General features: G+C 52.0%; 1 protein-coding gene across 1 annotated transcript; it reads right to left on the reverse strand.

Moving 5' to 3' along the window:
• Nucleotides 1-401: 401 nt before the first annotated feature.
• On the reverse strand, nucleotides 402-10493 carry TRIB3 (tribbles pseudokinase 3). Its single transcript, XM_045521077.2, has 5 exons — nucleotides 10241-10493; nucleotides 7893-7978; nucleotides 6685-6975; nucleotides 3372-3664; nucleotides 402-1722 (listed from the first exon to the last, which is right to left on the reverse strand). The coding sequence occupies exons 3-5, from the start codon at nucleotides 6973-6975 to the stop codon at nucleotides 1233-1235; spliced, it is 1074 nt and encodes a 357-aa protein (XP_045377033.2). The 5' UTR covers nucleotides 7893-7978; nucleotides 10241-10493; the 3' UTR covers nucleotides 402-1232.
• Between the last annotated feature and the right edge of the window lie 2074 nt (nucleotides 10494-12567).

Below are 12567 nucleotides of genomic sequence, written 5' to 3' on the forward strand. Positions count from 1 at the left end.
GGGACTGCTGTAGCCACTGTGCCAGCAGTTACCTGGGACAACAGCGCAAAGAGACAGAATGAGCCTAGGGCCAGGGTCCTTGCTAACAGCTCTGAGTGCTGAATCAACCAACCCTGCAACTCCACCCTGCTGTCAATGTCTTGCTTTGTGTGAAATACATTTTCTTCTTTTTCAGGCCACTATGACTCAGGGTTTCAGTTACTTACAGCCAAAAAGTACCCTGAGACACCAATATATCCAGAAGAACAGAGGGAAGAGGGTTCTTATGAACCACTCATTTGAGGTTGAGAAATAAGGCTTCCAACTTTCACCCTGGGGCTCGTTTTTGGAGGCAGAGAAAACTGATAAGAGATGGGGAGGAGAAACTGCATGAAACATCCAGGAGAGATGAAAGTATTTCAGAATTCCTTTATTAGGCACAAGGTAAAAATATATACTCTTAACATCTAAAACCCGTAGTGTTGATGTAGGGTCCTGGACCCCAAGTGTGCCCAGGACAGGGCCTGGAACTATCCAGGAGGCCAAGGGACAGACCCTGCCTAATCCCATCCCCCAACTCTGGTGCTTGGGTCAGGGGGTCACTGGCCCCTCATTCCAAACCACTCTGAGTTAGATGAGGACCAGCCTCACAGTCTACTCTCTTGATCTTCCAGCCCAAGTCCTTGGCTCAGGCCTGGATAGGCATCCCTTGAACAGGAGGACAGAGCTAGTGGGAGCACAGTTCCCAGCACAGTCTGGGTGCTGGGGTCCTGAGTTACAAGAAAGAGGCCTGGAGCCTTTGGCACAGGGATGCTTCCATTTCTCTGAAAAGGTGCAAGATACAAAGGCAGCTGGATTGTTTGTGAAAGGGACTGTCCCATGTCAGACGTGCCCAGGCTCCTGCAAGAATGGATGCCAACACCTGCACCGCCTGTGCCTGGGGTGGACATGGACCTGTGTGCGTGGAAAGGGGTTGTCAACCTGTGAGCAGGAGTTTTGTCTCTGTCATTCACTGTGGTGTTCCCAGCACCCGGCACGGGGGTTGGCCCAGTGAGCACCTGACAAGGACTTGGCAAAGCATGAGTTCACGTGCACGGGTGGGCAGAACCACCAGGTGTGCATCCAGTGTGCTCCACACATGCCTCCTCTTTTCTCCCTCCCAGAAGGCACTTAAGGTTCAAAGAGGCAGGAGAGAGCTTGGAGATACCCCAAACTCAACCCACTATTTGCAGTTGAAACTCTAGCAGGGCGGGTTAGCCATAGAGACCTACGTCTCTTTCTCCCTCCTCCTCCACCTCCTCCAGTCCTGGCCCCTCCGGGACCACCTGGTCAGCCTCCCAGAGGTGGGATCGCGTTGGGGCTGGGGGGATCACATTCTCCCGCAGCCAGGGGTGCAGCAGGATGCCCGAGGCCGTGAGCCGCTCAGTGGGCTCCCGTCGGAGGAGGCAGCGGACCAGGCAGCGGGCGGGGGCCGAGAGGCCCTCAGGCAGGGCAAAGGCCCCTCGGCGGATCTTGCCAAAGAGCAAGATGGGCTCAGAGTCCTGGAAGGGGTAGTGGCCGGCCAGCATGGTGAAGAGCGCCACGCCCAGGCTCCAGACATCCGCCGCCTTGCCGGAGTAGGAAGCCCGGGAGCTGAGGATCTCAGGGCCCACGTAGGCTGGGCACGCGTGCTTGTCGCACAGGGAGTCGTCAGACCCGGTCAGCACACAGGCGTCCTCCAGGTTCTCCAGCACCACCTTTGTCCTGCAGCACGGGAAGGGACAGAGGGGTCAGCTAGTGGTGACCCCAACACCACCACCCCACACTGTTGCCCTTCATGGCATCCAGTTCCCAAGAGGCTGCTGGTATTTGGCAGACATGAGCCAGCCCTATGAGGCTGGATGATTGAGCCCATTTTACAGATGAGGAAGTCTAGCTCAGAAAGGTTAAGTCATTTCTCAAGGACACAGAGCCATTCAGTTTGAACTAGGACTCTGAGAGGAATACATTTCCCAACAATCTCTGGGGCAGGGAAGGGGGTTGCTGAGGGGGCTGAGGGCATCAAGCCTCTTTTAAACTCGATGCAAACTTAGAGTCTAGGCAGGCAACAAAATGAGAGAAATTCCTAAGAAGTGGGGACTGTCCCAAACATCCCAGCACAAATCCTGCCTTAAAAGGGCACCACTAACTACATTACAGTCAATACTTGGAGCATCCACTGTGTACCTGACCCTGAGCTAAGCTGTACCTAGGGCATCTCATTTCATTCTCACACAACTTATGAGGAGGAAGACTGTGTAGCCAGGGCACAGGGCTGGGATGTGCACCCTGGCTCTCCCCCGCCCAGAGCCAGCGCTGTGAACCACTCATGTACTTCCCATTCTTCCACAGGAGAAGCCAGAAATCATGTTTTAATGAAAAAAAATCCCAGTTTAAAAAAAGTTGGCAACTGATTTCAATTAAAAACAAATGAACAGGTATGTGAGGGGGAAAAAAAGGGTAGAGACCACCACCTGCAACATCTGCTTTAAATAATTGCCAGGGCGCTCTGGATCACCTTACCTTCCCATTGCTAGTAATCTTATTTATTCCAATGGCACCACTTCCTGGGTGCCTGTCTGAAAACTCTGACCAGTCTTGAGAATCACAGCGCAGGGAGTGGGTGGAGGTGTCAGCATTAATGGCCCATTTCCCAGATAAAAAAATCAAGGCTCAGGCAGGTGAAGCCATTGCTCGAGGCCAAAGAGCAAGTTAAAAGGTAGAATCAGAATTTGAACTCAGGTCTGCCTGACTCCACCCTCCCTCCTCTACCGATGGTGCTTCTCAAATCACAGCCTTGAAAAGAGAAGCATGCACTTTTCTCACTTCTGGGAGGTCTGGAGGTGTTGGACTCACCCAAAGTTCAAAATGATTTGAAGCTGTGTATTAGCTTAAAAATCATTGTAAAATTTATATTCTACTTACTGAAAGGGTATTCGTTTTGGTATAAACTGTAGAAGGAAAGAGAAAACCACCCTCAGGCAAACATCACTGGAATAACTGCTACAGGCAAAATGGATGGTGGCTGAAATTAGTGGGTAAAAGTTTGAGGAGAAACAGGATATTAACATGCATAGCCTCAAAGCACCTCATGGTACTTACTAATTACAAAGTATTGCTCAAGGTAATTATTCATTACAAAGGGTAAATTAGGAAACTTCCAGTGGAGAAACTTGGCCCAGGCCACCTTTACCAAAGACTGAGGTTAACTTCACAATAGCAGGTATCAGTATCCTGTATCTCCTGATAGGATGCGCTGAGAAGGCCCTATCGCTTCTAAGGTTTTTCGGCCCAAAATGCGTAACCCCAATCTAACCGGGACAAAGACATCCATTGGGTCCAAATCAAGGGGACTTCCCGGCGGCCACGCTCACCTCTCACGGTCAGTAAAGACGAAGCGCTGGAGCTTGAGGTCCCGCAGGACGAGCCCGTGCTGGTGGCAGTGCGCCAGGGTGGCGGCCATCTGGCGGAAGAGCGCGGCTGCCTCGGGCTCGGGCAGGCGGCGGCGCCGGCGCACCAGGCTGTGCATGTCCCCGTGCGGCCGCGGGAAGAAGGCGTACAGGTGCTGCGGGCCCACCAGGACCTCCGCCGGCCGGGCCACGTGCCCGTGGCGGGGCAGCCGCGAGTAGGGCTCCAGCACCGCCAGGGCCTCGCAGGCTGGGTACACCTGTGGGCAGAACACGGTGTGAGCTGGGGGAGGAGGGGGGTACCCCGTGGGGCCCAGGCCGGCCTTGGAGACGGTCACGGCCAATCCTGCACACACTCCTGTGTGCCGCACCCTGGGCCAAGCGCTTCAGTCCCATGTCTCAATGCTGAGGAAGCTGGAGGACCATGCCGCGAACATGTGGCAGAGCTGGGACCTGAATCCGTGCTCTCCATCATCTGTGCTCTTAACTGTTACCTTCTATGGCTTTAAACTTCAGCTGATTCAAAAATAGCAGGTAACCCAAGCCCAGCATCTTTCCTGACAACCTCACCACTCTCACCATGGGACCCACCTTCCTTCCTCCCCCACCTCCTATTCCAGCCATACTGAACTTTAGCTGCGTTTCCATAGCATCTCGGGTTCTTTCCCGCCTCAGGGCCTTTGCACTGCCTGTGCCTCCCACCTGGAAAACTTATCCCTTGGCCATCTCAATCATTCAGGTCACTTCCCTGGAGTCCCTTCTGGGCTACACTTCCTAAAATGGGTGCCCCCTTCCAAAATATTCTATATTTCAGCATCCTTCTTAATTTCTTTGCAATGCTTATCAGAATTTGTAAATATCTAGTTTTTTGGCCTTTCACTGTCTCATGCATTTGACTGTGGGCACCAGGAGGGCAGGGACCATGGCTGTCAGTCAAGTTAGTTCCCCAGTGGCTGGCATAGGCCAGCATTCAATGCCTGCTTGAGGAATGAAGGAAAGGGTGGGTGGGCAGTAAGTCCTTTAGAATGAATGGTGCTGGGGCTTTACTGACATTAGATGGAAACTTCACCATAGTCCTGAAAGGATGTTCAGAGGAAGGTGACTTGGAAGCCACATAGCTCATCAGTGGCAGAGCTGGTCTACTCTCTTTGGTTTATCTGCCTTTAAACCCTTTGCGCACAAAGAATAAAAACAAATCTCAATCATACAGAAAATAAAAACAGATAAATAAAGCATATACATATTTAATCCGTGAAAAAAAAAAATAAGCATATGTCTTAAAACAAAACAACAGTTGGGGTGGCTTGGAGGAAATAATCCAAAAACAGAGACTTTCAAAAAAGTCAGGGCAAGCACGTTCCTGCCTCTGAGAATCTGCACTTGCTTTTCCTGCCACCTGCATGCTCTCCTCTAGGTACCCACAGGGCTGGCTCCCCTGATTCAAGTCACTTTTCAAAGTCACCTTCTCACAAAGTTCTTTCTGGACCTCCAACTAAGATCACCTGCACCACCTCCCCTCCCCAATCCCCTCGCTCCCAGCTTCTAGGTTTTTCTCCATAGCAGTTAGGATCACCTGACATATATTTGGCTTATTCACGCCCAGAGTGAACTGTGGGGGCAGAACTTGGTCTACTTTTGAGGCACAGCATGGTGCATGGCACGTACAGGGGCTTGCTGAAGATTGGTTGAGTTAATGAATAAGACAATAGTCTATAAAGACAGGATGCTGATCTTTCTATGCACTGAGAAGCCTAGACAATGTGGAAATGGCAGGTCAACCCCCACAGTTCATTCTGGGCGGAGGCACAAGCACATCCCAGTAGATTTTCCTAAATGATCCTGAATAACTGGGGCCATGTGGAAGCGTGGCGTTTCTGGCCCCACTTGCTTCCGTCATTCCTCTCAGCATGGACTTCCTTCCCCAGGGGAAACAGAGAAAACCTGTGATGCTATAGGAAGGGGACCCAGAGTTTGGGGTTTCCTTTGAGCACCTGGAGTAGCCCTGGGGACCTGTGTCAGGCAGCCCGGGGCCAGGTAAATCTGGTGTCCAGAGCTGTCCCCCTGCCCACTGCTCCCCCATCAGAAGGGGCTGATGCATTTCCAAGGAGACCCAGCCCCACTTCTGCTCCTCCCTATGTACCTGGGTCTCCCCCATCTGCCTTCCCCCTGCCCACCAGAGCCAGCCTGCCCTGCCTGTGTCTGAACCACCTGTCATAGCACGTGGCATGTGGCTCTGGGCCCAACCTGCCCAAGCGCAGTCTCAGCTCTGACACCTCCTGGCTCTGTGACGCGGAGAGTAGCCACAGCTTTCGGAGCCTCAGAGCCTCAGCGCCTGTCCTCTAGCTAAAAAATGGGCCCAATGAGAATCACTGCCTCAAAGATTGTGTGAAAATTAGAGGAGATTATGCAGACCAAACAATCAATGCAATGGTACTACATGCAAATACCAACTATTACGCTTTCTCATCTCTGTCCTTGTGGGCTGTGACCTGGTGGTGTCCTGAATGGGTCACTTGGCCTTTCCTGTTTCCTGGATTTGGCCAAGAACCCTGATTTCTGTCAGGAACACTGGACCTTGCCCTAGGATCCAGGCCCAGTGCCATGCGGCTTCATGCCTGGCCCTTCTCCTCTCCCTCAGTCTTCCCATCTGTAAAATGGCCACCAGTGGGCCAATGACCTCCGGGGTCCTAGGAGTTCTGATGTCTACCATATCGCATCCTTCCCTTGTGCAAATATCTTCAGGGGCTCCCCTAGCCCAGCGAGGGGCTCCTTCCTAACGCTTTCACCACCAGTGGCTGCCAGCACTCATCTTCTGGCCCTGTCTGCACACTCTGTCCACTCTGGCCATGATGAAGTCCTTTTAATTCTCTGAAGGGTTGCATTCTCACTCCTCTAGGCCTCTGCGCAGCTGCTTCGCCTGCTGGAATTCCCTTCTCCCCCTTCTTCCTGGCTAACTCCTACTCAGCCTTTTCCGACTCTGCCTTCCAATATAATAGAGGCTTCTCTGTGCTCTCATGGCCCCTAAAATCAACCCTAGCAACATCTCTCACACTGTGGGCCTAAGCTGTGGATTCTCCCAGGGTTGGGACCATCTGGTTTATCTCTCTGGTTTCAGCCTGGCCTGGGGCTTGACAGAGAGCTGGGGACTCATTGGCCACTTGCCCAATAAAAACAGAACTGAATTAATATAAGGACCCTTTAGCCCTGGCAATCCTATGGAGCCAAGGCCCTTCCCCAGCTCCCTGTGGTGCTTGGGGACAGTGGCCCCTGGGGCACGTACCTTGCAAATGTACTCAGTGCTGGTGGGGCAGTGCAGGGCCCGGTAGGTCCGGCTGCCCTCCTCAGGCTCCAGAAGAACATAGGGTCCAAGCCTAGAGGCAGCAGTCACAGCAGGGGCACAGACTGGAGCACGGGGTGGGCTCGGGGGCAGGGGGCAGGGCGGCAGCCTGGGCTGGGGCCCACTTAGGGCTTGCTTCCGGGTGGGACGCTCAGTGTCTAGGTCATCATCCGAGTCCAGCTGCTTCTTCCGGGAGGGGACACCCTTAGGAACAGCCAGAGGGGTGGCTCGCATCTAGAAAGAAGGGGAGAGAGGCACTAAAGTCAAGCTGCTTGGTGACCCCTCTCTTCCTCTGCTGGTGGGAAGATACACTGCACAGCCTTTATGAAGGGTGAGTTCGTGGTGTGCATTGAATGGACAAACACACATACCCTTGACTGGGTTTCCCATTTCAACTAAAATGCTCGTCAAAAAATTAAATACGTGAAAGGCTGTTTATCAAAGCCTTCTGTCTAACAGTAAAAAGCAGGAAATACCCCCAAATGTCCAGCAGTAAGAGGCTGCTTAAAACACCATGGTAGAGGGGGGAGGGTATATAGCTCAGTGGTAGAGTGTGTACTTAGCATGCACGAGGTCCTGGGTTCAATCCCCAGTGCCTCCGTTAAAATAAATAAATAAACCTAATTACCCCCCCCAAAAAAGACAAAACAAAACAAACAAAAAAACCTATCACAGTGAGCCACACAGTGGAATACTATGCATCTCTGAAAAAAGACCAGGAAACTCTCTACGTACTGATGCAATGATGTAGATTACAAGGTTATCCCTGCAGCCCGTATGATAGAAACAGTTGAAGGTCCATCATGAGTGAACTGGTTAGATACACTCTATTTCATCTATACATAGAACAGTTGTAGCCATTTGAAAGATTAAAAGAGAAAATTCTTTATGTGCTAATTGGAAAGATCTCCAGAGTGAACTGTTAAATGACCAAAAAAAAAAGTAAAGTGCAGAAAGGGACTTGATGATTGGTGAGAGGGAGGAGGAGTGATTTTGCACTATATCTGCTGAGTGCTGTAGTATCAGCAGCTATTACCTATGAAAAAAGAAATACACTTTATCTGTTTTGAAATACTCAATACATGAATGTAGAATCTTTATTTTAAATTATTGAAATTGAAAATTCCCTTGCCTCCCTGCCAAATGCCTACCTTCTTGGAGTGTCCCAGGAGGCCAGAAGCTACTGTGGACAATTTAGTCTGGGTCCTTCCAGACCTCTTCCTGTGCACTTACACACCTATAGATACAGACGTGGAGATAACATCATATTACACGTTGGTGGGGTTTTTTACATAAAAGAGATCATCTTGGGTATATTGTTCAGTAGCTTGCTTTGTTCACTTGACAGTACATATATTCATTCCAGAACATACATTTGTGTGTACATTCAATATACACTTCATTCACTCATCATCCTTCATCATCCGTACTCCTCTCCCTCCTTCCCTCCCTTTCATAGGTCTCTCTGGGACCCATCTGCCCACCCATCCAGGCTCCAGATGAGGGACAAGGAGGCTCAGGTATGAGGTGTTAAGAGGGAGACAGACTTCAGCATAATTAAAGAACTTCCTGACAGTCCCTGGCAGGATTAAGGGGAAATATCACTCAGAATCAGTTCTCAGACTAAGGCCCACCTCCCCAATCACGCTGCTTTCAAATGCATGGGCTGCCTTAGGAGGGAGGGAGCCCCCACTGAGAGTGAAAGGCCATAGCCCCATCTTGGTAAGAATGCAGTAGAGGGGGGCTGTAGTCAGATATTCCCGGGATCTAATCCTGGCTCAGACCTTCCTGGCTGGATAGTCCTAGGCAAGTTCTTCAAAATTCCTGAGCCTCAATTCCCTCATCTGTAAATGATGCAAAGCCCATAGGATTTTTTGGGATAATGAAATTAAAATACAAATGAAGTAACATGGCCCTGTTGCAGGGTAGGTGTCAGGAAATAGTCACTGCTGTTGGTCCGTTACTCCTCCTCCTCCTCCTCTTTCTTCTTCTTCTACACAGCTGAAGTCTCAGAAACCTCCCAGGGATGAAGCTAGGATGATACTCCTTACCGCACTGGCTGTTCTGAGAGTACAGCAAGACGATCCCTGGCTGTATGGGTGCTTTGTACCCTGCAAAGTCCCGAGACTCGCTGGACCACATGGCCACATCAGCACCCCAGGATGCTTTGGCCCTATCCAGAGCTCAGAGTCTGGTGGGGCCTGGGATAAGCTCCACTGGACGGATGGGGTAATGGAGTCTATAGATTAGCAAGGGAATTTGCAGGCCACACTGCAGAACTAGTCACTGTGGTAGGATGGAGGCAGCCCCTAATATCCGTTCCCCGACACTCCCCGAGGAATAAGGGCGGGTCATACCAAACACACCTACTCTCACAACCCAGGGCAGACAGGTGTACACACACCCCTCAGATACACTCTGTCCAAGATAGCCAGCCAAGGCACACAGGCAGGGCAGAGAGGGGCACACATATTATTAAGCGACACACACCTCTGCCTTCCGCTAGCAAGCGTGCACGCACACGCACACACACACAGAGCTCTCCCAACGGTTATACTCAGAACTGCAGGACGGATAGCAACAAAGCCACACGCTACGTCTGACCCCGCAACCCGCAACCGCGAAGGCAGTGGGCGGCCCCGCCCCGCCCTCAGTAACAGCAAGACAGCTTCTCCCGTGGGCGCGGAATCCCCGGGCAGAAGGTTTAGTGGAAACATAGGGAAGGCGGGGGCGAGGGGCGGGTACTGGGAAGGGGCTGACCTGGGACCTCGGCCCCACACCCCAGAGTCAGCAGGTACCACGCACATAGTCTGCAGGAACAGAAGATGCGAGCCCCCTATAGCGTGGGAACCGGTGGCCGACGGGCCCAGCATACACCTGCCAGCGGCCTCGCTCCGGCTTCCCAGCTGCCCCTGACCCCGCACCTGCCGGGCCCGCGGGCACCCAGCCTGTCCCTGCCGCGTCCCCGCACGGCCAGCACCTGCCGCCCGGTGCCCAGTCCTCCGCACAGCTCGCACGGTACCCGGAGACATAGCTCCATCCGGACCCCAGTGATCCACGCAGGTCCCCGAAGATCCGCACAGACAAAGCCCCAAGCCCTCAGTTCCCCCTCAGACCTCCCCGCACCCAGCTAAACTACTCCCCGGCCCGCCCCACACTCACACCAACGCGGACACCGCACACCCTGTCCAGGCAGTCCCCGCTTCCTCTGCCCCAGGGACACGCTGCTACGCCCCGCTGGTGGGCACCCTCGCGCCCGCCAGAGTCGGCCACACTCGGCTACCCCATGCCCTGCCTGGCCGCGTCACCTGGACACGTCGGGAGGGAACACTCAACCCAGGTCGCTCCCCAGACGGCGAGTTTTGTTAAAAGGGGTGTGTGTGTGAGAGAGAGAGAGAGGGGGGTGGCGGGGTGGGGGGGTGGGGGAGAGAGATACGCAGCAACCACAGCCGCCCGGAGGCTCCCGGCCGCCCTGCCGCCTCCCGCCCCCGCCGGATACCTTGCCCCGCGCACGGCGGGCTCCTGACGCCGCCCGAGTTCAGAGTCGCTGGTCACCCTCAGGTGGCCCGGGCCGCTCCGCCGCGGCTGAACGCGGCTCCGGGGGTAGCTCTGGCCCAGGATCCCAGCAGCCGGACGCGCGCGGAGCCGTCGCCGCTTCCGCCACGAGTGTCTCGGGAATGCCGGGCGCCGGGCTCCAGCTCCGGCCCGGGTGATGTAAACGTGAGCTAATCAGCCGCCGCCTGATGCCCTCAGGCCGGGGATTGCACCATCCCTGCGCCCCGCCCCTCGGGGTCACCGCCCGAGCGCGCCCCGCCCCTCCTGTGCGGTCCGCGCGCTGCTCCGGCACCCCTTGCCTCACCCGCCCTCTAGGTGTGTCTGGTCCCCCTCCCGCCTCGCGCCCGAAGATTGAATGCAGACACAAGCCACTGGCTTTCACTATCACCTTAGAAAAAGCATTTTGCTTTTCTGAGCCTCAGTTTTCCCATCTGTGAAACAGAAGAACGTTAATTCTTTCTCAGGAGGGCGCTAGGGAGAAAAAGCGAACCGTGACAGTTTCCTGGGTGCTTCCCCGTTTATAAAGCACTTTCTCCTACTATTACTTTATTAAACCTTTAGGAGAACCCTGGGCAGGCAGGAAGCTCCATTCTGCCTATTGTACAAAGGGGCAGCCCGAGGCCCAGCTGTGGGAAAGTAACCAGGAGCTTTTCAAAGACCACAGACCTAGGAGATGACTCTGGGCTCAATAGAACCATTGTGGTGCCCTGGGGAGGCCTGGGGTCTGGTGGGCTTCACAGCATTCATTAGATAGAGGCAGTGCAGCCTGGTAGTTAAGAGCAATCACCTAGGAACCAGCCTACCTAAAAGTGCCCTGACCCTAACTCTGCCCAGACCCACAGTGTCCAGACCCACTGTGCTACTTCAGGAAATAAATTAAATAAGCTAACACACCTTAAATACTTAGGACTGTGTGGCACATCATAGATACTCAGTAAATAGAGTGGAAAAAATGGAGGCTCAGAGAGCGACTGTAACACGACTTGCGGCCCCAGGCCTGGGAGGCCCTGGTGAAACATCCCTGTGCAGTCCCAGGGGTCCAATCCCTTTTAGGCCTTGGTGTTTGAATTCACCAGTGTCAAAAAATAACTCCTCCAGGCAGAGGTTGATGGGAGGGAGGTGGTGTCACCTTTGTTTCCCCGGTTGCAGAACCTCAGGGACTAGATCACCTGCATCTCAGAGCCTTCAGGGCACACCAGGGGATTCTAGGATCTTATTTAACCCTGGAGACTTCCCTTCTGGGGAGGGATGAATGAACTCATTTACTACACCAGGACCTAGATAGACTGTAAGGGGCAAGGAAAGTCAGGGATGCTGTTTTCTCAGCACCGCTCTGAAGCCAGACTGTGCTGGGTTTGCTCATACATTCCTAACTTTGTTCCATGCTGTGTCAGACCCTGTTCTAAATGCTGGGTACTCCGCGGTTACAAGAGTGACTCATTCTGGCCCTCATGGACTTTATGAATCAGTGGAAAGACAAACCATTATCAAGAAAATAAAATCAAAAAAAAAAAAAAAAAGAAACTCAGAGGGACAGTAGAGCTCAGTGGTAGAGCACATGCTTAGCATGCATGACGTCCTGGGTTTGATTCCCAGTACCTCCGTCAAATAAATAAATAAATAAACCTAATAACGCCCCCCCAAAAAAAAACAAAAAAAATTTTTTTAAAGAAAAGAAAATCAATAAGCCAGGATCATTTAAAACAGATTATAAGTGTCATGTATTTTCTTTTTTTTAAACCATAGATCAAAATTTTTTATTTTATTTTTTTAAATCTTTTTTATTGAGTTACAGTCATTTTACAATGTTGTGTCAAATTCCAGTGTACAGCACAATTTTTCAGTTATACATGAACATACATATATTCATAGTCACTTTTTTTTCCGCTGTGAGCTACCAAAAGATCTTGTATATATTTCCCTGTGCTATATCGTACAATCTGGTTTATCTATTCTACATATGCCTGTCAGTATCTACACATTTTGAACTCCCAGTCTATCCCTTCCCACCTCCTCCCTGGCAACCACAAGTTTGTATTCTATGTCTATGAGTCTGTTTATGTATTCTCTTGAATACATAGCATAGACTTGTTCTCTATTAGATATGACTGAAGGGTGGCTATTTTCAGCAGGGCATATCAGGAAGGTGATATTTAAAATAAGAACTTAAGGAAGAGGAGGGTTGAGAAGGACAAAGTTGTGAGGGGAGACAGAGGGGAAAGTAAGTGCAAAGGTGTTGGGGCACTTAAGGGACTGTGAAATTGGCAATGT

The sequence above is a fragment of the Camelus bactrianus genome, chromosome 19 (assembly GCF_048773025.1).
Source record: "Camelus bactrianus isolate YW-2024 breed Bactrian camel chromosome 19, ASM4877302v1, whole genome shotgun sequence".
NCBI classification, from domain to species: Eukaryota; Metazoa; Chordata; class Mammalia; order Artiodactyla; family Camelidae; genus Camelus; species Camelus bactrianus.

Coding starts and splice junctions, on each gene's coding strand:
- TRIB3 (XM_045521077.2), bottom strand. CDS start 6,975: ATGCGAGCCACCCCTCTGGCTGTTCCTAAGGGTGTCCCCTCCCGGAAG. Junction 3,665..6,684: donor GCACTGAGTACATTTGCAAG/GTACGTGCCCCA, acceptor TTCTGCCCACAG/GTGTACCCAGCCTGCGAGGC. Junction 1,723..3,371: donor GTCTTTACTGACCGTGAGAG/GTGAGCGTGGCC, acceptor CCCGTGCTGCAG/GACAAAGGTGGTGCTGGAGA.